Below are 25,777 nucleotides of genomic sequence, written 5' to 3' on the forward strand. Positions count from 1 at the left end.
ATTTACTACAGAGGCATACAAGGTAGAAAGCCACTTCCCAGTTAAAATGTTAGTCCTCAAACAGAAGCATTGACGTGCAAGGAATGTATTGGTATCTCTCCCTCTCTTGTCTGTATTCTCTTCTCATCTACAGTTATTGGAGAGGAAAGCAAATTGGATTCAGCTGCAGCTTTGTTGGGTCCTTCCATGGAACAAGTGGCTTCACTTAAATTCCTGTGTATCTGATGCATTTCTTCTCTGAAGTACATGATGTAGTATCTAACTTTGGAAAGATACGTGGCTCAAAATGGGATTTGTTTAACAAATCATCAGGAAGAAAGTTGGGACGTGTCTTTGCTTTTTTTCATTAAAATTGAGGAGTAGATGCTATTGAGGAATGTTCTGCCATGAGAATAGCAGAATGCATTTGGAAGCCATCTGGAAACTATAGATTATTAGCACCTTGTCCAGTTCTGTTGGCAACAAATGTTTTGATGTACATTTCTAAAGACTGCTAAGCACTAATACAGGTTTGTGAGGGGGAAGAATACTCAAAAGTGTTATCTACTGTGGCCTTAATGGCAGTCTTTGCTCAGAAATGCTTTTAAAGATGGTACTGTGTAGTTCAACCTTGTTACTGGCTTGTATAGAATCTAAAACAAGAAAATATGCTGTGAAGGAAACTTTATGTCATGGTACAGGTTGGCATTTGCATCCTGTGCTTTGGAGAGGGAGTTCAGCGTTTTACGCTCTGAGTTTGGCTGGCAGCATGCAAGAATCTGTGAAATCATCATCTCATTTCTAAAGGTATTTCCTGGTAGATGTTCCCCTTGCATTTGACTGGTGACTCCTGAAGAAGTTCACATTTTGCAACTAACCCTTTAGAACACCAATAAGGAAACCAGGCTGCATGTTGAGATACATGAGTGTAGTGGGGATTAACTGCTGCATGCCAGCTTCTAGAATCTGTAAGATACTAATCAGCTGGCATGTAAGAGCTGCGAGTAGAAAATTGAAGAGTAAACACAGAGATGCTACCTACAGCCTAGGAGGAAAAACTTCTTGTGATTATAGTCAGGATAAGACACTGATACTCACCGTGATTTGCTTTTTGCATATATATGCAGTGTTCCATCGTTTGTCACTTTCATACCAGATCGTAAGCTGCGGTCTTTAAATATCTTTGTATTATTTTTTTTGCAAGTATTTGCATTTTTCTTAGAGCTATGAAGACAACTTCATCTACAGAAAAAATAGTTCGAGATGATCCTATATTCACAGATATGAGAAGTTCTAATAGACAATACTAGATTACTGGAACAAAAGTCTGAAACATTGATGTTCTGATCTGTGGTCTTGTTAGGGGTTAGAGTTCAAACACCAAGTATAGAAACTTGATGTTTTTGCAAACTGTGGATTGAAAGATGAGTGAAAACACTGAGAACTTACGCATCCAAACTTGCTGCTTTGTACCTCATATGCAGGAGCTAGCATCCCCCTGCATCCTGGAGTGAAAAGAAGGAATTGTTTTGGCGTGGCTGTGGAGATGTCCAGTCCTGTGACTGGGTAATGCAGGCTGAGTAGGCAGAGCGACGATAACTGTCTTGTCTTTGTCTTGTCTGCAGTGATCTCACATAAATGTCTTTATGTAGGAGAAGCACCTAACCGGACTGTTTGAGTAAGCTCCCTTCCTCTCTCCAGCAGTTTTGCAGCATTCTTGGGTACGGCTGGCCTCGATGGACCTTTTTGTTTTAATGCATTAGTTAAATTTTAAATAATCTGTTGTTGGGATTTAATGATGATTATTATCTGTCATTAGTGACGGGATGGAAACTTGTTAGCTGTTTTGCATATTACAAGAATCTCATACAGTAAGATTGAAACAATGAATTTATAGTGTGAGATGTAATAATGTATGACTATTTTTACTTTTGCCTTTTATCCTCATTTTTTTTATGTTATGTTTTAGAATACACTGCATTCCATTTCCTCACTGAGATCCAGTAAGCTGCAGAGTGGATTGTGGTAACGCAGGGGTAGATATTACTGTGCACAGTAGCAAGGAAGATACTGCAAACACATGGTAGAGCTAAGTCCTTTATTCCTGGAGTAATTGAATGGCGTGTAAGATCTCTGCGGAGGTAACAAGATATTAGAATTTTTAAATCTTCACACGTTACTGTAAACGTTTCTCTGGATAGTGATTTATTTGTGTTTAAAACAAGAAAGAATGTGATGAACTTCCCAGGATTACAATTTGTAATTCCAGGAGTCTGTCTTGTAGAATAGCAAGTAAACCTAAAGGAATGAAGGAGCAATATTGAGCTACGTATCCTTTGTAGAAGCTGGATCAGTGCAGTCCTTCCTTAGCGTGTCCTGAGGGGAGGATCCTCAATAGAATTGTTCTTTTAATTTCATCTTTTACATTCAGCTAAGTGGAAATCTGCTGAACTTTATAGTCTCACTAGAATTTGAAGTCCTTTCTGATGGTTTTGCATCTTAAATTTCTATTAAAAACGCTTTATGAAAACTTTGTGTACCAATTGTGCTGTACAATCTTTATAAAATCCTTGATAAAATCTTTAGTTACAGCATCTGACCTTAGGTTTTTACTTGATCATGTATACACAGATAATTAAAAAATAAAATACATCTATATACCTATATCTATCTAGATCCCCATATATATAATACCTGTACGTAGATAGATAGGTATAGTTCTATACATACAGGTGGTTCCTCTAAACGATTTGCCAGAAAGTTAGAGGTCTGCTATCAGAAGAGTAACTGCGCAGTAGAAATCCGTAGATGTCTTGTGATGAAGATGGTCTTTTGCACTGGGAGCTTGCAGCAACAGGATGTTGTACATTGAGATTGAAGACTGATGTATTCACCTTTCTTGACCAGAAATTTTAAATATTAAGATTTGTATTTACCGTGCAAATTGTGATGTTCCGGTCTCACATTTGCAGAGGACAGAAGCAATTTGGGGTCTTACAAAGAGCTGTTTATCTTCTCAGCCACCTGTTAAAGTGCCTCAGATCTTTCTAATTATTTTTTTAAAGACTTGTCTTCATAGTATCAGAATTAAATTGCTTAACGTTGTCTTCACAGTATCAAAATTAAATTGCTTAACTTTGAGTTATTTTGTGAGTCACTGATGAAGGCTTTAGGAAATAGAGAAGGTTGGTTGGTTGTTTTCCCCAGAATTGTTTTAGGTGAATTTTCTTATAGTTATGTGATTCTATTTCATGCTTTGCCTTATTTGCTTCTCTGTGGTGGCAGTAATTTTCTTTGAAAGGATGAAATAACAGTTCTTGGAAATAAAAAATAACCTTAAAATGGTCACAATATCATAATTAATATCAGGTATATATTTATTGCAGGAAAAGGGTGCTTTCATGCATTTTACTCTGTTCTAAATTTTGTTTCCTATATACTTTGTTGCTTGAACATACTGCTGCTCTAGGATTTAGAGCAGTATGGTTTTATAGTCTCAAGGAACTCCTTTTGAAATGCAACTGTATACCTACAGTTAAGATTTACATACAAGTCTTTCAAATCTTTAAATCGGAGCAAGCCTTTAAAAGTTGATTCTTCTGATACTCTTTTGCATTTTAATATAATTCAGGATTATCAAACTGGGATATCCTAGCTATTGAACAAGAAATAGAAATTCTGTACTTCCATAATTAACACAGACTTTGTCAGGTACGCAAACTGCTTCACATAACTGAATTTCAAAAGATAACTGAGCTGAAGCCAAGTGCAAGGTTGTGCCCCTGGGACAGGGCAAACCCAAGCGCAGACACAGGCTGGGCAGAGAATGGATTGAGAGCAGCCCTGATGGAGAAGGACCTGGGCGTGTCGGTTGATGAGAAGCTCAACTTGTGCCAGCAATGTGTGCTTGCAGCCCAGAAAGCCAAATGTATCCTGGGCTGCGCCAAAAGCAGCGTGGCCAGCAGGTCAAGGGGGGTGATTGTCGCCCTATGGTCTGCTCTTGTGAGACCCCACCTGGAGCCGTGTGTTCAGGTCAGGGACCTCCAGCACAAGGACGTGGACCTACTAGAATGAGTCCAGAGGAGGGCCACGAAGATGATCAAAGGAGTGGAGCACCTCTCCTATAGAGACAGGCTGAGGGAATTCAGCCTGGAGAAGAGAAGGCTCTGGAGAGACCTTACAGCGGCCTGCTGGTACCTAAAGGGGGCTACAGGAAAGCTGTGGAGGGACTCTGTCAGGGGCGTAGTGATAGGACAAGGGGTAATGGCTTTAAACTAAAAGAGGGTATGTTTAGATTAGATAGGAGGGTGAAATTCATTACTGTGAGGGCGGTGAGCCACTGGAACAGTTTGCCCAGAGCAGCTGTGGATGCCCCATCCCTGGTGGTGTTCAGGGCCAGGTTGGACGGGGCCATGAGCAACGTGGTCTAGTGGGTGGCATCCCTGCCCATGGCAGGGGGTTGGAACCAGATGATCTTGAAGGTCCTTTCCCACCCAAGCTGTTCTGATTCTTTTCAATTCTTAGCATAGAATGCTTTGTGCGCAAATGCATATAAAAGTCTGGTAAACTAGTTGGGACTGCTGTGTTACACGAGCTGGGCCTATGTCCAGTTATTGCCATTATCGTTTATCTGTATAAATGGAAACAGTAATAAGCTTTCTTTATAATAAGAAATGTATGTTGAATGTTGAAATGATGTTGTTTTATAAAGTACAATCCTGCACTGGTAAAGGCAGTCAAATCCTAATTCTCAGAAAAATTGGAGAAAATGTATTTTTGAAGTGTAAGTTATTGAGTGCTTACATTTTCATGGAAAAAATGGAGTATGCTCCGTTGGGCTGTCTCCCTGGTTTCTGGATTCTGATAATCTGTTACAATGTCAAACCAAATACCATGCTTGGTTTGATTTCTCTTGTGAATAAATCACGTATTTAAGGTTGGATGATAATGTTTGTAATGATTAAATGGTCTTCAAAAGACTTACCGTTCCAGAGGTGATTTTCAAAGATATTTTATTCTTTGGAATTAATGTGGGGGGAATCTTGTTGCGTTATACACAGCTATTGGAGCTTCCAATCTTTCTTCTTCACTACTTGCAAAAACAGCAAATTCCTGAATCATTCCCTGAATGGTTCCCTGAATTAGGTTCTTCGGGGTGCCGACAACTGACAAGCATAGAATCAAGATTACACTTCTGTGCCTTTTTCCAAAAGTCGCATCAGAATCTGTGCTACGAAGAGGGATTGGGACTTGCCGTCATTGGGATAGCTTGAATTATCCTTGTAATTTTCCTAGGTGGGCTTAGTTCCTTCCTTATACGTGAATCCTGATATTGGTTTAATATTCACACCAGTTGTGTTTTTTGCAGCAGCAGATAATGGAGGATCTGCATCTGGTGGCACATCAGGAATTCCTCCCAGCAATCCTACTGCAAATTCCAAGTCAGCAGCAAGGAACCTGGGCTCCTCAGCTGGAGAGAAGGAGGAAGGAAAGAAGGTCAGACGTCAGTGGGAATCGTGGAGCACAGAGGACAAAAATACTTTCTTCGAGGGATTGTATGAGGTACATGTAGAGGAAAATAACCAGCTTAGATGGCTTAATTTGGTATGTGGATATTCCTAAAGAATGTTGATTTAATTGGGATTTGCAAGAGCACCACCCGTATGCATATATTGCATTTGTCTGTGCATATATATGTGTCTATGCAGTTGGCTATACAACAGCTGTGGATCAAAAGCCACCTTTCAAAATTGTCAAGCTTTTTTTCTGAAATACATTGGAAATATATGTGTGAGTTTTATTCACGAATGTTAATAATAACATTTTTTATTATGGTTCTATTTCAAGTATGAAAAAAACAAATCCCCATCTCAACTTTGAAAAGCAACACACTCATGTTGTAATATTAGCAAATAAGAAAATACATTTTCTTTTAACCTGTTGCAGGCACTGTAGTGTTTTGAGGATAAGCAGGCTTAAGCCTTTTCAGTACTAGGGTTGAGAGACAAGGAAAAGTTAGATCATCTAACTCTTTGTCTCATATGTTTTATACAATATGTTCCTGGTTGTCCTGTTCTTACAATTATTTTTAAGAGCACTTCTGTTACAAAAACAGATGCTAAAGGGGAAAACAAGAAATACTTATGGGCTTGTTTTTTTTTTTTTTTTAGTGGTAAGCGTGATTCATGTGTATATTTTGTGGAAAAAAACGAACAATTAAACTGTTTTCTTTTAAGTCCCTCCATCACTGAAAGAACATGTTTGTTTTTCTGCTTTCATTCATTTTGTGCTGTTACCTTTCCAAAGAGGTTTTCATACTTTGTAGTCCTACTTAAATCAAGTGTTTTTGAATTTTGAGAAATTTTATGATACAGGAATTCAGTAGTAATGTTCTTAAAATTATTTTTTCCTTTTTTTGGACTCCAGGGATTTTATGAGAATTAAATAATTTAAGGGGACAGTTAGGTGTCTTCTTTTTACCCTGAGAATAAGCTTCTAAATAACTTGTAGTGTAAAAGGGTGTTTTCTGTTTCTGTTTGAAAAACAAAACAAGAAAACAAACAATCAAAACCTAACAACTCTTCTTTATTATTACAAACTCAAATTTTGTACCACTAATAACCTGAATATGAAATTTACTGTAAATAAAAATGAAGCTATTAAATATAACATTTGCCCCAGTCAGAAATGAAGGTAGGACAGAGGAGAGGAAAAATGCTGTGGAAAGTGAAGAAAGCTAAGTGAGAAAGTCAGTATTTTCAATTCTGGTACTCAGTGCATTTGAGTAAAGTTGCCTTTTAAAAGGTTTTTAGCAACTTACATTTCTTTATTTTGAAAAAAAAAAACACAAGAAAATGTAATTTCTTTGGCATCTATAATACATTTTATATAACATAAAGGAAAACATTGTTATTCTTGTGCTGTTGAGTTCTGATAACCGAGACTTTTGTTTATGACCACTGAGATCTAATTTCCCACAAAGAACCTCAAAATCCCTCGTGTTGTTTCAGTTGTCTTATGACAAGGGATAAGTTTGGTTATGAATATTTAGATTTGTTTTACTTATTCTTCAGCATGGAAAGGACTTTGAAGCTATCCAGAACAACATCGCCCTGAAATACAAGAAGAAAGGCAAGCCAGCAAGCATGGTGAAGAATAAAGAGCAGGTCCGCCATTTCTACTACCGCACCTGGCACAAGATTTCAAAGTACATTGACTTTGATAATGGTTAGTATGCAATGAAGTGGGCTTAGTGTAGAGCTCAGTCTTGTGAGTGTTGGAGTCCTGCCTTTTAGTACCATGGTGGAGGGTAGGAATGAAGGAAATGAAAAAGTAAGTACTGAATAGGATATCTGTGAATATGTTATATGTTTGTTAACATGACCATACCGAGGTTCTTTTTTTTAAATACTTATTAAAAATGGTATTAGTGTCATTGCTTTTATATTAGTTCACCACACCATAACAAATGCTGATCCTACTATTAATATTGAGAAGAAAAAACAGGTTCAGTTAAATGTTTTTTTATTCTCAGGAACCAGACCTTTGAGGACAGCTACCTAAATGTTAGTCAAGCATAATTTCATTAAGAATATTGATTTCAGCACTACTTTGCACTTCTTCATGGAATCATAGAATGGCTTGGGTTGGAAGGGAACTTAAATATCATCTGGTTCCACCCCCCCGCTGTGGGAAGGGATGCCACCCACTAGATCAGGTTGCCCAGGGCCTCATCAAATCTGGCCATGAACACCTCCAGGGATGGGGCCCTCCGCAGCTGCTCTGGGCAGCCTGTGCCAGTGTCTCACCACCCTCTGAGAGAAGAATATCCTCCCAACATCTAGTCTAAATCTTGCCTATTTCAGTTTAAAATCATTCCTCTGTGTCCTGTCACTACCTGTTCGAGCAAAAAGTTACTCTTCATCTTTTTTTATAAGCGCCCTTTAAGTTTTGAAAAGATGCAGTGAGGTCTACCCAGAGCCTTCTCTTCTCCAGGCTGAACATGCCCAGCTCTCTCAGCCTTTCTCCATAGGAGAGGTGCTCCAGCCCTCTGATCATCTTCGCGGCCTTCCTCTAGACCCACTCCAACAGCCCCACATCCTTCTTGTGCTGGGGGCTCCAGACCTGGATGCAGGACCCCACTTGGGGCCTCACAAGGGCAGAACAGAGGGGCACAGTCACCTCCCTCGACCTGCTGCCCACCCCTCTGTTGATGCAGCCCAGGATGCAGTTCTCCTTCTGGGCTGCAGGTGTGTTCTGCTGGCTTGTATTGAGATTTTTGTCTGCCAGAACTCGTAAAACCTTCTCTCTAGGGCTGCTCTCAGTGAGTTCTTCCCCCAGTCTGCACTCATGTCTGGGATTGCCCCCACCCAGGTGCAGCACCTTGCACTTAGACTTGTTGAACCTCATTAGGTTCACATGGGCCCACTTCTCCAGCCTGTCCAGGTCCCTTTGGATGCCATCCCTTCCTTCTGGTGTATCAGCTGCACCACTCAGCTTGGTGTCATCTGCAAACTTGCTGAGGGTGTGCTCGATCCTGCTATCTGTCATTGATAAAGTTATTAAACAGCACCGGTCCCAGGACAGATCCCTGAGGGACACCACTCGTCACCTGCCTCCACCTGGACACAAAGTCATTGACCGCAGCTCTCTGGCTGCGTCCATCCAGCCAATTCCTTGTCCACTGTTTGGTCCCTAGACTGTCAGTGCTGTTATGGATACTCTAGATCTTTTAGAAATAATAATGTCTATACGATGTGTGTTGATGAGAAGGGGGGAGAGGGAATGACACTCCTAAAGACATGGAATCTAGAATTTGCATTAAATCTCTGAGGTGCATTCTTATGCACAAAAGCCAGTATGAGTCTTCTGGAAATTTCAGACTTCTTAATTTTCATATAACAAAGAGGTCTGTATGCGTTTTCTGGGGAGCATCTGTATGTTTCCCTTAGAAATTGTGAACAGTTTTGTGATACTAAGGTCGATGCAACTGAATTAGCTCTATTTTGCATATTGAACTATTGGATGCTTGTTTAACTTCTGGGAAACCACTTAGGCTTACCTTCAATAAGATGTTTGTCTCATCACAGAAAATATGAATCATTTCATCTTTTCACAGAATACTCTTAATTTTCAGTGTTGAAGTGAATACCTACAGTGTGGATAATGTCATCTGACTTGTACCTGTTTTGTTTTTCAGTGTTTTCTCAAGGGCTGAAAAAATCATCCCTGGAGCTTTATGGCTTAATCTGCTACGGGGAATTAAGGAAAAAGATCGGGGGATGTAAGTATGAATTTCCTCTGACGGAAAATTATTTTTATATGGTAGAATCAGAAGTGTTGCGTTATTAAGAGGTTGTGTTCATTGTATTCTATGGCAGTAGTCTGTGTAGTAGTATTATTTTTCGTTAAGTGTATTCTTAAAGACGTTCTTAGTCAACTGCACGAGTCCCCTTTTTCTTTGACAGATTTCTTTAGCTTTTGGTATCTGGAATGCAGTGCACAGGTGACAGGTAAATGTATATGCAGTTTAGGTTATCCGTCTGTTTTATTATTGAAAAGTGTTTGCACTCACGAGTATTTCTGCCTATACAGTAAAAATCTGGGATGGTACCGTCCTCTAAGTCAGTATCTAAATCATTAAATAACAACGAACACTGAAGATGAAAAAGCGTTACAAATCATAATCAGAAATAATAACCTTACTGGCTAACCAGAATGCATTCTGACCTTGTCCATCCCAGAGGCTGGCTTTGTCCATAAGGACGAGTGTAGATGGATGAGTATATGCCTTAACCTCTGCTCCCCTGGCTTCTGGAAGCTGATCAGTTGCGTTAGCGAGGTCCCTGGTATCAGGCTTAGTACTACATTGGCATGATCTTCATGGCTTCCAGACTAGAGGGAGCTCTGATGTGACCAGCTTGGAGAATGGGCAAAGCAGAAGAGCATTGTATGCTCCAGTCCCTTCATGTATACCGTATTTTCTGTGTATTTTTTTCATTTGTCCCCAGGTTTTTGTAGAGTTGGTGTTAGATCAAAGTACTACATTTCACTTGATTTGTGAGAGGTGGAAAGTCATCAAAATAACTTTACTTCTTTGTGAACTCAAGCTAGTTGCAAAGTGGAAAAAAATTGAGAAAGTCGTGGACGTGTACAACTCCTGAAGCAATTGCGATACTTTTGCAGATTTTTTTTTTGCTAGGTTATTTTCTCACATGGGTTTTCATTGTACTGCATCATGAACTAGGCTATTTTCAACGTTCATACTGACTTTATTCTGTTTGTTCAAAGATCTCCACTATGTTAATTCATCTTGGAGAAGCAATTTTGAGCTGTTAGTAACAAGATGGTCAGAAGCAAGATAGATGGCCTTGCCAGTATAAATTAGTATTAGTGGTTATTCCCTTTTTCCACAACTTGCGTTAAAAGAATCAGCAGACCCTCCTTGGCTCTGACTGGGAGCGAGGTTTTACACAGTCACCATGGCAATGCGTGCATACTCTGTGCTTCTGTCTTTTTATAACTTTGGTACTCAGTTAAACGTTTTACCCACTTGAAAAATTCTAGTCTCTTCAAGACCAAATGGACCTGAGCAGCAAGCCTCTACACCTAGCTTATGAGAGGTCTTTTCTACAGCTGGTGAAAGTAGTTTCTTTCTCCTTTTTTTGTGGTTTTCACCCAGTACTGTTTTCCCAGAAATAGGGATGCCTTACGTAGAGCTACGGAGAATTAAAAGCATGTCAGGAATGATTTCAGTATTGCCAGAGGGAGGGTAATTGTTCAGTAAATAGGTTTGGGCATAGCACAGAGAATAGAAATCAAGTTATTTTAAAATGTTAAGTATAGTGCATAGAAGAAAGGTGTAGGTTATATGTGCATTTTATTATTTATATTTACTTTCTTTTTATTGCATCGAGAGCTGTGAAGGCTTAGTGCTCTTTCATTATGCTGTGGTGCCTTAGCAACAGAGATTGAGCAGGCAGATGAGGAAGCTTTTCTTTTAACACTTCAGTGTCAGAGTAACGCACAGCAGCCTGGGTGAAGCACTGGAACAGGTTGCCCAGTGAAGTTGTGGATGCCCCATCCCTGGAGGCGTTCAAGAGCAAGTTAGATGAGGCCCTGAGCAACCTGATCTCGTGGGTGGCATCCCTGCCCACGGCAGGGGGTTTGGAACTGGATGGTCTTTGAGGTCCCTTCCAACCAGAGCCATTCTATGAATCTATGTCTGTAGCACCTAAGCTACAGTCACTTAATCCTTGAGTAAAATGTAATTTTCATGGCAAGGCAAGGACTGTGTAAAGCTTGTATATTATGAAAATAGAGTAATAACGGTCATGACTATATCACTTCAAATTCTAATTTACTATTTTATCCTTTTTCATGTAAAGGTATGGATGACAAAAATGCAGCTAAACTCAATGAGCTCATTCAGGCTGGGTAAGTAATAAGTTATTCTTGAAACTCATAAAACTGGATTGTTCATCAGCTTAATTGTAGGATTCATCATCCGGAGTCTAGGGTACTATTTTTACGTTTTTGGAGCTGGAGTTTGACATTTGATATTCTTAGTTTCTTTTGTATTTTTTTTTTCTCTCCCTTTTTCCATGAAGCCATTAATTAGTAAGAAAGGATAGGTGAGCTTTAAGAAATTCATTAAAAGAGAATTATTTACAGAAGTTACGGCATTACAAATACCTTGATTAAGTATAGGGAATATAGTTCATCTCCAAAAGTTTTGCCAACAGTGCTCCTCAATCCTGACTTTCAGACATGCAACAGCACTTCCAGTGTGCTGTAGGCCACAGCCCTCTAGTCACTTCTGCGTCTACTTTATTTGAGGATGAGTAGTCTCTTTCACTTCAAGAATGAATTATGGGCAGTGGGGGTTCCTTTTTGATGACAATGTAGTTTTAGAATACAGAACTGGTTAGAAGTTGCCATACTATACAAAATGAGGGAACTATCTGATATTTGGACATTTTTTTAAAGTAGTCTTGCTTTTATAGTCTGTGGATTCTACAGTGAAATATCTTTCAACAGCTGTTGTTAAGGAGTGTGATCATTAAACTTAATTTCTTCCAAATTGTAGCTGCTCAGCAGACATTGGTTTGTCCTAAACACGTCTTCAGAAGAGATTTGAAAACAGCATCATTTTGTCTATTACATATCCCTTTTTATTATTGGCATTTGTCCTTCTAGGATACATTATTGTAGCAAATTATTAATGAAGTAAACTTTACTGTAAACAATAGGAGAGAGCTGCTGACTTTTTGACTTTACCTTACATAAAATGGCTACTTGGTGTTGCACCTTGATTGCTCACAAATTGAGTTCCCAAGTGAGTGCCTTACAGTTACTAGCTTTTGTTCTCCCGAGAGCTGCACTCTGTACAGTGTGCTGTTGTGTTGCAGGTCTTGAATGTCATTGTTTTTGAAATCACTTGTTCATTCTTTTGTTAATTACGAAGTTTGAAATTAGAACAGAAATTTTCATTTAGTTTGGGCTTTGTACAATTAAGAAAATCTTACCAGTAAATTTTTTCATATAATGAAATAATATTTTAAACAAATTGCTTAAATTGGAATTATCCATTAAAATGGCCTAGGCCGAGCCTTCTTTCCCTAAGAAGTTAACTTGTTGTACATCTGGAGTTCAGGGTATAGGCAGTCATTTTGGTCCCTCTTTGTTGTACTGGAGAGCTTTTCTAGTACTGTGTCATCCAAATAGACTAAACCATAGTAAAGGAGACTTTTAGCAAGCTATAGTATTACTCTAGCACTTGACATTATTAAGGCCTTAGTTACTCAAATTGCTAATGAGGGCTAATAATTTGTATGCAGGCTAAGTGTTTGTTCTATAAAATCTAGTCTTGTAACAAGCCATTTTGAAAGTCAGAGTCCTTCCAGTTGAAAATATAAATACTAGTCATCTTCTACCCAAAATGTAGTGCTCATAAATTCTAACATTCTTGGGCAGTTCAGAAACACTTGCTCTTGCATAGGCTTTTTCTCCACAATGTGGAAGATGCATCTTTGTTTCCTTTATTCTCCTGCATCTCTTACCCTAGTTGTTCGGAAACCTTGTTGTTCGTACCGGAATAAACTGTGCAAGGAAACATGCTCACATTTTCATCCTTGTTAGCACCGGCATGCCTGCACTATCTGAATTAATTCCCTACATGTGCAGGGCAGCCCTGTTTCTCCTCAAGCAAACCAATTGCATGTAACCCATTATATAAAACTTCTTCCTTCATCTTGCTCGGTGGCATTTGAATTCTGTGACCACTCTGTCTATTTGTAAGCAGTTTTTTTTTTCTTTTTTTTGTCAGTTCCTAGCATTTTTTTTTCAAGTCTGATACTCCTTCCCTCCCTCTAAGTACAATGCAGTTTGTACAGTTAGTCACTATGGAAGTGGTTGTTTAGAGATTAAGAATAGGGAATGTGAACATGTGATAATCTCCCGAAGCAGGTAAACATCAGCGTAATTTGATTGGTAAGAAAGATCAAGAGAAGCTAAAACTGTGAGGATCTATCTGGCAGTTTGTTTGCAGGATGAGTCTAGACCCTGGAATTACTGACTTTAATTCAGTGTTTATATTTCTTGTGTTACACATCAACTCTGGCTTTCTATAATAATTGGGTGGTGTATGAAAAGCAAATGACTGAGATGCTCATAGCAAAACCATCTTGAAAATATTCCTAGTTAAGCTTATAACCACAGTCACAGGTAGTAAAGAGCGCTTGAAAATTTAATCAACTGGTTATTTAATATAATGGCAGAATCTTTGTGTGAAACGTCCTTTCTTGGTTAGCGAAGCTAAGGCCATTCAGTGCTGTGCTTGTGTGTCTTCAAAACATCAACAGTTTGTAAGATCAAGCTAGTGGATAGCCTTTAGTTTGGTTGTAGCTGCATGAATCAGCGATATTTCAGAAAATAGATCAAAGGTTAGATATTTGTAAGTCCAAGGGGAATGTAAGAATTGTTCTGTCAGCTTTTGTAACTGATCTGAGTAGTTCAGCATGCTCAGGACAACACTGGCCCACACAAGTTGCTTAAAGAAGTTTTCAAAAACACTAAGTTGGGCAACTGTGAAAAAAAACTTGGTTAGAAACTATGGAGAATCTGAATCGCTATCTGACCAGTCTTTGTTACTAGTTTTTTATTACAGTAATGATATGTATCTGGGTTGTGTGGTTAGAATATGTAACAAGAAACAAAGCTTTGGGGCAGTGTGTAAGAACTGCTCAGGAACCCTTTTCAATAGATTTAGAGCAAAGGTTTCTGTTTCACTTCTAGGAGTGAAAAATTTTTATTTAGCTTAGTTTTTGCAACATTATTTACATTTGATTAAAAAAAAAAAGTAGACAAAATATTTATATTTTGGATATCTTTGTAAACTTGTGGGATTTGTGCATGAGTGTTTAAAAAAAAAAGAAACAAATACCATAGATAAGCATCTGTTAAAGCACCATGCCACTGGAAGACCCTTTAAAAACTTCAAACTGTTTTTCTGGTTTGTTTGTTTTGTTTTTGTTTTTTATAATGAACGGAATGTAAATATGTTATAATGTTAGGAATGTAAAGAGGAGACTAAAGCAAAACCAGTTGTCTTTTATGAAGAAGCTGTATCTGAGGGTATTCTCCAACCAAAGTAACATAATTCTGGTCTGCTGTATATAATAACAATCCCTCCCTTAGCACGCATACTAGGACACAGTGTTCTGTGGAAGTCTGGCAGAGGAGGGTTACAAGAGGAGTATTTCTATGGAGAAAAGTAAGGTGATAAAAAAAAAGATTGAATGCCCTTGTGAATCTGCACTGTAAATCCTTAAATGTCTTTGTTCATTTCTATGGAGATGATTGTATTTGACTGTGTGTCACTGATAGATACATATTCCAAAACTTTTGTTAATGGTGCCTGTAAATACTTCTCTTTCAATATATCCAGGGCTACAACTGTTCGTTACAAAGGCAGAAACCTTCGTATCAAAGCTCCAATGTGCAGGGCTTTGAAGAAACTCTGTGATCCAGATGGTAAGTAAAAGATGCTGAAAAGTGAAAGAGTTTTAACAGATGGCTGGAAGAATATGAGAGTAAGCCTGTTTTGATGTGTGCATCACTGGCAGGGGAATTTGTGCTATTTTGCATTTGTATTGGGCACAAATACATCCCTATTGTTTTACATAATCCCGTTAGTTTGTGTAATCCCACTAACTTTAAGATCCACTGACCTCTTTAAGTCTTAGTGTATAATACTAGTGAAATTACAGAGGAAGCAGCTACACCAGACAAGATCACTACTGCTTTGCCAGGTTTCCATTCACTATATTCCAAAATCAGTCTTCCTCCTGTGCCAGTAAATAAAGAGCAGTATGTTGTTTAGCACTGAGCATTTAAATTTTTTTTAACCTTCTCCAGTTCAGCTGTGTGACTTCTCTTTTTCTCTGCCCCTCAATAAGTAGTATCAGTGCAGTTTAAAGATCTGAAATATTTTACTGTTGTACTTGTTCGGAGTTTCCAGCGACATGATTTTGACAGTTCTTGCTCAGCTGGGAGCTCTAGTACTACTGCAATGGCTGAGGGAGGAAAAAAAAAACAACAAATTGCAACAGGAGTTAATCTAAGGAAGCAAGTTCCCTCCATTGCTGCAGCTGAGTTGCCTAAGTCATCTGTAGATGGTGCTGATACCTGTCATGCTTTTTTTTTCCTCCATGTAATTGAGCATATAGCATTCTGCCTGAATTTTCCTTGCTTTGACCTTTGTGCTTTACCTCCCTTCAGGCATTAGTGATGAAGAGGACCAGAAGCCAGTACGTCTTCCTCTCAAGGTTCCTGTAGAGTTGCAGCCACGAAATAATCATGCATGGGCTCGAGTGCAGAGTCTCGCCCAGAATCCACGACTTAGGTAACGAAGAGCTGATTTTAGTGCTGAGTATAGAACAGTGAAGTACAGGGAAAGTGCTCTATCATCTTGCTCTCCCTTCAGGATTCTCTGTGACATCTAGGCAGTACATAGTTGATGATGCAGTTTGCCTAAATGTCCTTAGTCTGAAGCCTTTGTACAACCAGAGCACATCATTTGTGTAGATAGTGAGATGTCGAACTTGATGTTTAGTTTAGCATTATTCTTTATACCTTTTGATTTGAGTAATGATGGGAGATACTAGAGTTGGAGATGAATATACTTCGTGCCATTTGCACCCAGGTGTCAGAGTGCAAGTAGAATGGAGATATGCAGCATTAGTGCTACTGAAGTTTGTATTGAACATACCACGAGACAGAGGCACAGGGGAGGGAAGTAAAACAATGGTTGGAGGTATCTTCTCTCCTTTTAGGCAAGGAGTCTAAATATGTCAAATGCAACACAGTGGTAGCAAGAAGGAAGATACTTAGCTTAACTTCCCCCTGCAAAATGTAGTTGGTGCTGTTGTTCCAGTGTCATCAGTGATTTTTCCTTTTAGTACTTGTGGCTGGTCCAAAACTCAGGGCAGAAAACAACCAGGCCTCTGTGATGCTGATTTCACTATACTGAAATGTTCCATTTGAAAGAGACCAAATACCATGCAGAGAGGAGAATGAAGGTTTGCAGCGTAATGTTTACTTTGCCAAATGCTTTCAGAGCAAAAAAGTAAATGTATTTTGTCCTCCTTTTCGTATATTTCATTTGATGGCTTTGTGCCTTGCTTGCACTACTGCAGGTTAGCGAAATCTTGCTATCTTTTTCCATCTGGAGAAACTAGTATCTTGAGTCACGGCGATCAGATTTATCTGATCGGCTTTCAGATCTTTCACAGTTGTGAGTTACATTTTAATGTTGCCATTTTTTGCCAGTTTTTTTGTTGTGTTGTTTTTTTTTCTTACAGTTTGGGAGTGGTAGCTGTGCTCTCTGTGCCATGTTACAGAATACCAGTTTCTTCCCTTAATTCCCATTCTAGCACTGGGGATCTGATTTGAATTTCTGCCGACATTTTAATCCGTTCCACTGCTTTATCTTGCATACAGGATGATTGTGGAGTTGCATCGGAAGGTCTCCAGCCTCATTGAGTTCCTGAAGCAGAAGTGGGCTCTCCATGAAGTACGCATTGTATCCTTTTCTTGTTTAGTCTCTGTTCTGTGCTCTGTCCTGGAAGCAGTTCCATTCCCGTTCTAAGTCCATCTTTACATCAGAAATGTGAGTCTACCTAACAAATTTACCAGTTCGTGCTTTAATAGTAACAGAGGTCAGCATCTCAGCGTCACTAATGTGAAGGAGTCTTTTGTGGAAAATCTTGCAGGATTTCACTTTTACCTCAACTCTTCTCTGCTGTGGTCCTCTGAAAAACTAGTTAGTAATAAATGAAGCTCCCTGCCTTTATTTCATTACCTTAAAAAGTGGGCGCGGTCTGTTTCAGCACCGATGGGTGGCTGCATTGTAGAAGGCTGGATAATAACTGTCGATTTGCAATGTCAGCAAAGAAATTGGGGATGGATCTTTCCACTTGCTGTATGCAGTTTCAACAAAGGAACATTTAAGCTTCTTCTTCTTTAGGTAGCTGCTGCTGCCTGTTAAGTTTTTATATGCTGTCTGAGCCACAGAACTCGTTACAGAGATATCCCTACCTCTGAACTTTGATCCAAGGAGTAGAAGCAGACGTGAGAATAGCTGTGAGATAACAGCCATTTATTTTCCTGTTGACTGGTATGCTGTATCCTGTTCTTAGTCCTCTAATTCAGGCTTCTTTTTTTAATTTGTGAGCCTGGAAGAAGTTTCACATAGCACTTGAAGTTTTAAAGATGCCAAAATATGTAAAATGAAGGCTGATGCGCAGAAAGGGGAGTCTGTTTTACTATGCAATGATTTTCTTTTCCTATTGCAATGCTGTTTGAAGCAGAGACTAGTAAATTTTCTTCTGGACTGTAGGTTTAGTTTGTGCTTGTGTTTTCAATATGGTCCTTATCAACACAGAAGGACTAATTTCTGATTAGAGCCTTTATATCTGTGCTGAATAGAGAACATATCCTCGATCAGCTACTAACTTACTTGCAAAATAGGCCGTCAAATACTTGTTATGAGGGGACAGATGGTGGTTGTAGTCTTTAACGCATCTTTTTTAGCGTAAAACACTAGAGGAACGGCAGCTTCAAGACTCCAGAGACTCAGAATCAAGAGGTAGCTTCTCAGAGGAGAAAGTGATGCTCCATCTCTTTCCAGGAGAGAATTGTACACTCACTCCACTGCCTGGGGTAGCCAGAGTGGTTCACTCCAAGGCTTTCTGCACAGTGCATTGGCAGGAAACTGGCAAATGCAAACAGAACACAAAAGACTCTCACTTACTGCCCCCTGCACAAATCCTAGGTATACAGAGTGGTCAGGGAACAGCTAGGGGACAACTAAAATACACGCGGGGAACAGAAGGTAAGAGCGTTGGAAGGGCAGAGAGCACTACAGAATCAAGCAGAACCTCTCATCCCACAGCTGAGGTTCCTGCAGGCACTGAAGATGGCTCCCCAGAGTCTGGTCTGGCAGAAGGAACAGCCTCAAATCTTGGCATCACTAACTCTCTCAACAAACCACTTTCTGGACTTCAAGATCCAGGAGGGAACCATGAGAAGCTGAGCTCAGCGGCCTTCTGTGTGGAAGGCAGGGAGGCCTTGGCTGGTGACCAAGCAACTGTACCAGCATCGTGCAGCACAGCTTGTGCTTGCAGTAAGATCCCTGATGTCGAGGAGCTCTCTCTGCTCGATCCATTCCCACGGTACATGAAGTCCTGTCAGGACCTGATTGTCCCAGAGAAATGTTCTTGCACAGACAAACCGCATGGGAAAGACTCTGCGCCAGCAGCTGGTGATACTTCTCCTGTGGCTTTTCCAAGTGGGAGGAGCACAGAGACATCTGAGTCCTGTTCACAGCTACTGAGAGGTGGTGTGGCTTCACCCAGCAGTGGCCCAGCCAGATACGAAGCTCAGGCTAGCCACAGCCAGGGTCAGCAGCTTGATGCTTGTACCAAGGAGATAACAGATGCAGTAACGGAGGATTCTCAAGAGAAGCTGAGCTCCTCGTTTCCACCTCCACCTCAGGGACAATCTAATACAAAGTCTCTCAAGGATGACGCAAGCCGGCTCTCTCAACAAGTTAGAGAAGAAGGATGGAGTCTACGAACTTCCGAGAGCCTTACGCTGGCTGAAGTCTACCTCATGATGGGCAAACCGAACAAGTTGCAGCTGGAATATGACTGGTTGGCTGTCTTGGAGCCAGAAACCCAGGATGCTAGGGAGCAAACGTCTGAATCAAGTGCTGTTCCTGCATGTACCACCTTTCACAAGCAGAGACTTCTAAACTGCCTTTTAAAACTCATCTCTACTGAAGTCAATCCCAAACCAGTAAGTAGCTCTTCTTTATGCTCCACATGCTAAACTCTTACTTGATCTGGGGAATAATTCCTCTTGCTGTTGTTTTCGTAGTAAATCAATGTAAATAAAAAATAGGAGTTTCCTATGTTTAAAAAGAAAATCAAAACAGATTGCTACAGAGTAGACTTTTTCTCAGTGTGCTGCACCTGATTTTCTAAAATGCCTTTTAGTTTCTTGTTTGGCATGAGTCACAGTCTCGGTAGTATTACAGTGAGCTCAAAAGGTCAGACATGAACTTCGGTAGGCGCTTTCTCTTCTCTTTCCTGTTAGTACTCCAAACAAAAACCGTGATACGAGGTAGTTCTTTTTTGTAAATGTTTTCCTATCACTTCAGCATACTTTGTCTTAATCAAAGCAGAGTCATACACCTGAAAAAGATTGGCATTACTTTAGATATACATCATAACATATATTCCAATAAAAAGAAGTAACCTTTTGCTTTATTTGTCAGATATCACTGTATATACTCTGTATTTCAGAAAGAGAGATGCACTTCTTGTGTCAATGAATGTCATAAGAGTGACACACACATTCAAGGGAAAAGGATGGTATTTACTGCCTAACTGAAAGTACTGTAGACTTTTTTGAAAGTTTCATCTCTTAAATCCTCTGTTTCATCAAATAATGATACAAACCATCATATTTTTGCCACAGGGTACTTCAACAGAGAAAGGTTTTCTTGTCTTGATCCCTACAATTTTCTCAAGATAATATGTAACAAAGCCAAAATGGTCAGCTGTTCTGGGGTTCATTCTTTTAAATTAATATTACAAGCATAAAACTAACTGTAGCAAATTGCATAGCAGTCAAGCTTAGGTGATAATTTTATGCCTGTGGTTACACACAGATTCTTTAAAAAGGGAGCATTTTCTAGAAAACCATATAAACAACAATGAAATCAACTGGATAGGCCTGGAAAATCAGTAAAGCACCTTGCAATGTGCTTCTGTTTTAATTCTTGAGTTACAGTATGAAATATGAAAGGGAATGGGAAAAACTTTAAAAGCTATTCGTCTTTATTCAGTTAGAATTAACAGCAAAATATTTTTGTCCAGGTGTATTTCCATCCAGAAGAGGTCTCTGGTTTATTAGAGTTTAGGACAATTTCTACTAAATTAAAAGCAACCCCTCTTTTGTTACTGTGACAAATCTTCATCTTTACCTTTGCCTTTTTTTTTTTTTTCCCCCCTGGGGTGGTGCAGCACAATGTAAGAAGCTTGTTGGGTGTTAACGTGGTTGTAACGTAAATTAATGGTATTGAACCAATGGTGTTTAACACTGCTAAATGCTCACTGGAGGAATTTCAGCCTTCCACCACAGACGTACAGAGGTATTGGTTAGAGTACTATTTGACGTACTAAAACACCGTTAATGTTTCCTAAGTAGAATGAGTTTAACCACATTTTCGTTGTAACAATACACAATATTAATTTAATGTACTCACATTTTTAGACCCCTGAGATGAGCTCTGTTGCCACATCACCTATAAAGCCTACTCAAGAGGAGCAGTCACTGACTCCTCCAGGGAAGGTGATTGCCATCAGCACCAGAAGTCCAGGCTGCACACGGAATCAGTCTGCCCTTCGCAACAACAAGACTTTTTCTCCTGGTGCTGCTTCCAGCTCCTCAGGTGAACACTCGTAAAAATATATTTCAAGAGATCAGACCATTAATGCCTCATACGTGATGAATGCATTCCAATAACGTAACACTGGGAGAATGAGGATTCTACTGTTATGAACTTAATTGCTTAAGAACACTGGTACATGTTAATTTGCTTTAGGGTTGTCTAAATTCAGTATTTCTTTGAATCTTGGAAAGCAATACATGTCAATAATACCGTTTACAATCCAGAAAATCTCTCACAACTCAGTCTTACATTCCTTCACAGACTTAGGTCCCAAGTCCGTCTAGGTACAACCTGCATTTTCATTTTTTGTCTTTTTTTTTTATATATATAAAGATAAGTTGATTTGGCCTTCTCAGTAGAAAATGAAGAAAACAGATTGTGTCTTCTACAGAAGAACTGAAAGCATTGACAAACCGTTAGCTTTACAAAAGGCACACAGCTAGCAGGAGAGAAAAAAAAATAACAAGGGTTAAAAAGAGTCATACAAAGAGATTTAGAAAAGAGTGAAACAACTGTGATGGAACATAATCTGTAATACTTATCTATAAAATATCATTACGTAACTAGTTCATCCCATTGCAGACTTTTAAGAAAATACCTTGCGTATGAACAATTATCTCTAACTCCTAGTCAGGCAGGAGAGACAAATGTATTTGTTATTCTGCATTTAGTTGCTTTTTAGATCTTCTGGCATGCTGTAATTTTAACTATCTTGTGGAAAAAAACAAGCAGTGTAGAATGGCAGGTGGCAATTTTGCTTTTTAAATAGGAGGATAATAACACCTCCTGTTTATTTATTAAGTGAAGTTTGTTCTTCAAAACTCTTCTGGAATAGTGTTGTGTATAACCATCCCTGTGTTAGGATGGCCCAAGCTTGTGCCGTGTTGTTTTCCTGCCCAGGGAGGAAGCAGGCATTGCTGAGGATCATTGCCCGCTTTGCCTCTTCCGCTTCTGGGTGAGTTGGACGACTGTTGCCTCCTCACTGTTATCTCCATGGCAAGCATGGGTGTAATACTGAGTGTGAAAATAGTCATTTTTGTCTGTTGTAATGAAGCCCAGTATTGTAACTAAAGCAGGCACTTCTGTGGAAGAGAGGTACACTTCTTAGTTATCTCATAATGACATACCAGCAAGAGTGGTTTTCATTCTAACTGGATGCCTGCACAGCACTGAAATAATACAGTGTGGTTTTGTTTGTTTTGAAGTTAAATGTAAAAGAAGTGTTACTCAGGCCAGGTATCATTATTTAACGTGACATATGTATTTCTAAGACACTCCGTCTTTTGAAAAGTATTTTTGGTAAATGATCCCTGCTTTTTCACTTCTCTGTCATCAGAATCATTTTACTGAGGTTGCACTTTGAATTACCACATTAAGGGTGGGGGATGGAGGAGAGGTCTAAATAAAAAATACTTCTTGTAGAATGAATCTATTTTTGTATTATCTCACCCTACAAAAGGAGTGGATCAGGTAGATGAAGAGTTTACAGAGCAGAAGGACCTTCAAGCGTTTCTACAAACTGAACAGATAAGCTGGTTAACAACGCTGATATTGGGGTTCAAAACTGTGTGCTTAGATTCTGTTTCCTTTAGTAGTGTAAAGTTGCATTTAAGCCCCTTCATCCAAAGATTTCAAAGCAAGTGAATGGTTGCACAGTTCTTGTGAAGCCCGTAAATATTGCCAGTTTACAGGTGGGAAAACTGAAGTGTTGAGAGTTCCGTGATTTGTTTGAGGTCGCAGACAGTGGCAGAACCAGAATACCTAAGTCTCAGCTCTCCATCTGATCCTTCAGTTAGTAAATAGCTGCTTTCTTCTTGTTTTCACTTAATTTAAATTGCCGCTGAAATCTTCTAGGTTTAAGAAACCTCCCTAGACCTCTCTTGGTGGCTAATCCTTCAAGTTCTGGAAACACTGACGCTGATGGTGGACTCTTCGCGGTTCCTACAACTCTACCACCCAACAGCCGCCATGGGAAACTCTTCTTGCCTAGTAAAGAAGCAGAGCTGTCCTTCCGGCAGCACTTAGACACAATCAGTGTAAGTGAGATCGGTAAATGAAAAAAGTAGCATACTGTGCCTGAGCTGGCTTGCGGTAGGATTAGAGTTTTTTGTTTCATCAGAAAACATGTGCTTCCTTATGAAGCAGTGCGTCTGGTGATGCTTAAGCATAACTGTATCAGCCGAGCTTAGTCAGATTTTGATTACATGGTTATGCTTTGAAGTGTCATCACCTCTTCAGACCTGAATGCCATCACACAACCTGGTGAAACTGGTTCACTCTCTAATTTGCTCCAGTAAAATATATTTGCAAGGCTTGACAAAACTGATACCCTTCTTCTTGCGCAGCTGATTTTAATACAACCTCATTGCTCTATTTGATTGAAATACTTATTTTTATACATACAATCTCAGTAACAGCTTCATATCAGGCTACAGTAGTTAAGTAGTGAAATGGCTTTTTTGGGGGAAAAAGTTTTGTCCCCATAAAACAAGAAAAATAATACGGTCCTGGTGGAAAATGTTACTACTCTAGCAGAAGTTCTGGGATATGAATCTGAAGCCTTAACTTTTGGGTTAAGGAAATGGGGTTTTCATATTCCATGAGGCTTTTCTTTTACTGGACTGTGTGTTTGAGGAGCTTTCAGTTAAATGATACATATATTAGTGTTATACATCAAAATCAAGTGAGATGTATTTAACTTAAAGGTAGTTTAAAGAAAAATATTACACAGTTTGATACAAATCAGTATATTAATCGTTACAGTTTTTTTGAAAAAGGAATTTGAGGATATAATTTGTTCTGCATCTACCTGCTTAAGATACTTCCTAATGGATTTCCTGTTCTTCTCCAGATGCAGTCAGACTTCTTCTTGCCAAAGCCAAGGAAGTTACGGAACAGGCACTTGCGGAAGCCGTTAGTAGTACAGGTCAGAATAATTTGGAAGTGCAAAATGCCTGTTTTGTTCCTGAACAGATAACAGTAAGGTTAAAATGATTTGAGCTAAACTGAAATAGAAACCTGAACTTCCCTCATACATGCATTGGAAAAGTAAAGCTAAATATCGGAAGGAAACAGCTTTTAAGTCTATGTTGTAATGAGCCATACTATATCCTCTGTATGAGGAATATCAACAGTAATAGTCTAGTGTGTGAGGTAGTTTGGGAAAGAATAAAAAAGACCCTTATCTGAAAGCAGGTACTGCTGTTTGGGCCTGCTGGCACAAGCTGCATGTTCATGTTCCTGATCTGTCATTGTTAGAGCTGTCAGTGCTACTGCAACAAGATCTCCCTTTAGATGTTTTTTCCACCTTTCTACTCAGTAATGACTGTGAAACTGGAATGGGTATAAATAGTGCAGTGAAATAAAACAAAATCTTCTTGAAAGAACGCTGATTTACAGGGGAAAAAATGTAATTTTCAAAGAGATCTATGGGAGAATTAGCCTATTGTCATGGATCTTAAGAGTTTGGCAAGGATTAAGCCCACTTAGACTACTTTTATAATCCTAGCAAAAAGATTTTTGGCACTGTGAAACCACAGACTTGCTCGAGGGACTTGTGGCAGGTGGAGAACATACAAGAAATAGTTTAGAAAGAGAATAATGGAAACCTGTTTGGCAGAGAGGAAGTTACCAAGCGTGAATATGCGCTTTGGTCTCTTCTGCTCTGTATAAGTGTAGGAGACCTAGAAATTACATAGAGGTTATTTCTGGTAGTGAAATACTCTGGTCTGTGCAATTCCATTTGTTTTTAAGCCTCGGGAATACATACAACTGCCTATTTAATTCATTCTTGTTTAACTCTGATCAGAAGATGAGTTTGTACATAGTCTAGTCCTTAAGATCACTTCTATAATTTCTTGAGAGATTATTACTGAGAGAAAATTGTTGCAAGAATAATCAGAAAGGAATTCAGTTTTAATTCACATTTGTCTGAGAATTATCCGTGTGGAAATTCTCTTTTATGGTAGTTTACAGAGGAAACATGATTCCTAGATTCCTATCTGTAGCTTCTTTTTCAAGATTGCACAGACTTTACTGCCGTGTCTGTTGGATGATAGTCACACCGTATAAATACTCTGCTCCTTATTCTGGAGGGTATCATGAACTTTTATGCCTTAGAAGATCAGCTTTACCCTCTGTTCTCTGCTTGAATATGTTTTGATTTATTGTTTTTTCTGTCACATAGAGAACTCTGCTCCCCAGGCCATCTGGAAATCCATCCCAACATGTCTGTTCCTTTTCTATCCTGTCCAACTCGTCTATTACAGGTGAGTTCCACGTATCTTCTGTTACTTTTATGCTGTCATGAGGTGGACTTGAAAGTGTCTCTTTATACTGCATAAAGGAATAACTTATGTAATAAGAGGAAAATATCCTTTCAAAACCACAAAGTCATTTAACAATTGATTGAGTCACTTCCTACAAGATGACAGAATTGTTGTCCTGGATCATTGTTAAGCAAGTCATGGTTACAATAGAATTATTTTTCTTCCCTGTCCCATCACTGAAAATGGGGAAGAGTGAGGAGGTCTGTACAAGGAGACTGTTTGGAATAAATTACTAAGATAAGAATTTTTTTTTCTACAGGATGTAATAATTTGTTTAGATTTTGTAATAAACCTTTCCTAGTACTTGGGATACTGTTTAAATTTCATACAGTATAAGCAATATACTGCCCATTTGTCCTTTCCTGCTGTTACACTACTCTTGAGAACAGTGTCTCAAGATAATGTCTCATCTCGGCTTGAATCTCTCAAAATCAACACTAGTGCTTAAAAG

At 39.1% G+C, this 25,777-nt stretch overlaps 1 protein-coding gene across 4 annotated transcripts in view; it reads left to right on the forward strand.

The window, feature by feature from the left end:
- CRAMP1 (cramped chromatin regulator homolog 1) overlaps positions 1-25,777 on the forward strand; it is a 44,559-nt gene that overhangs the window by 7,823 nt on the left and 10,959 nt on the right. For 3 of the 4 annotated variants that reach the window (XM_048063240.2, XM_048063241.2, XM_048063228.2), the window contains exons 3-14: positions 5,348-5,541; positions 7,053-7,206; positions 9,179-9,262; positions 11,367-11,415; positions 14,927-15,012; positions 15,760-15,883; positions 16,981-17,062; positions 18,073-19,338; positions 20,821-20,998; positions 22,853-23,034; positions 23,850-23,924; positions 25,185-25,266. In XM_048063240.2, coding sequence (XP_047919197.2) covers positions 5,348-5,541; positions 7,053-7,206; positions 9,179-9,262; positions 11,367-11,415; positions 14,927-15,012; positions 15,760-15,883; positions 16,981-17,062; positions 18,073-19,338; positions 20,821-20,998; positions 22,853-23,034; positions 23,850-23,924; positions 25,185-25,266 — 2,556 coding nt within the window. The remainder of the gene's footprint in view (positions 1-5,347; positions 5,542-7,052; positions 7,207-9,178; positions 9,263-11,366; positions 11,416-14,926; positions 15,013-15,759; positions 15,884-16,980; positions 17,063-18,072; positions 19,339-20,820; positions 20,999-22,852; positions 23,035-23,849; positions 23,925-25,184; positions 25,267-25,777) is intronic. The other variant, XM_048063238.2, reaches the window with a different exon arrangement.

This window comes from Anser cygnoides, chromosome 15 (genome assembly GCF_040182565.1).
Source record: "Anser cygnoides isolate HZ-2024a breed goose chromosome 15, Taihu_goose_T2T_genome, whole genome shotgun sequence".
Classification (NCBI taxonomy): Eukaryota; Metazoa; Chordata; class Aves; order Anseriformes; family Anatidae; genus Anser; species Anser cygnoides.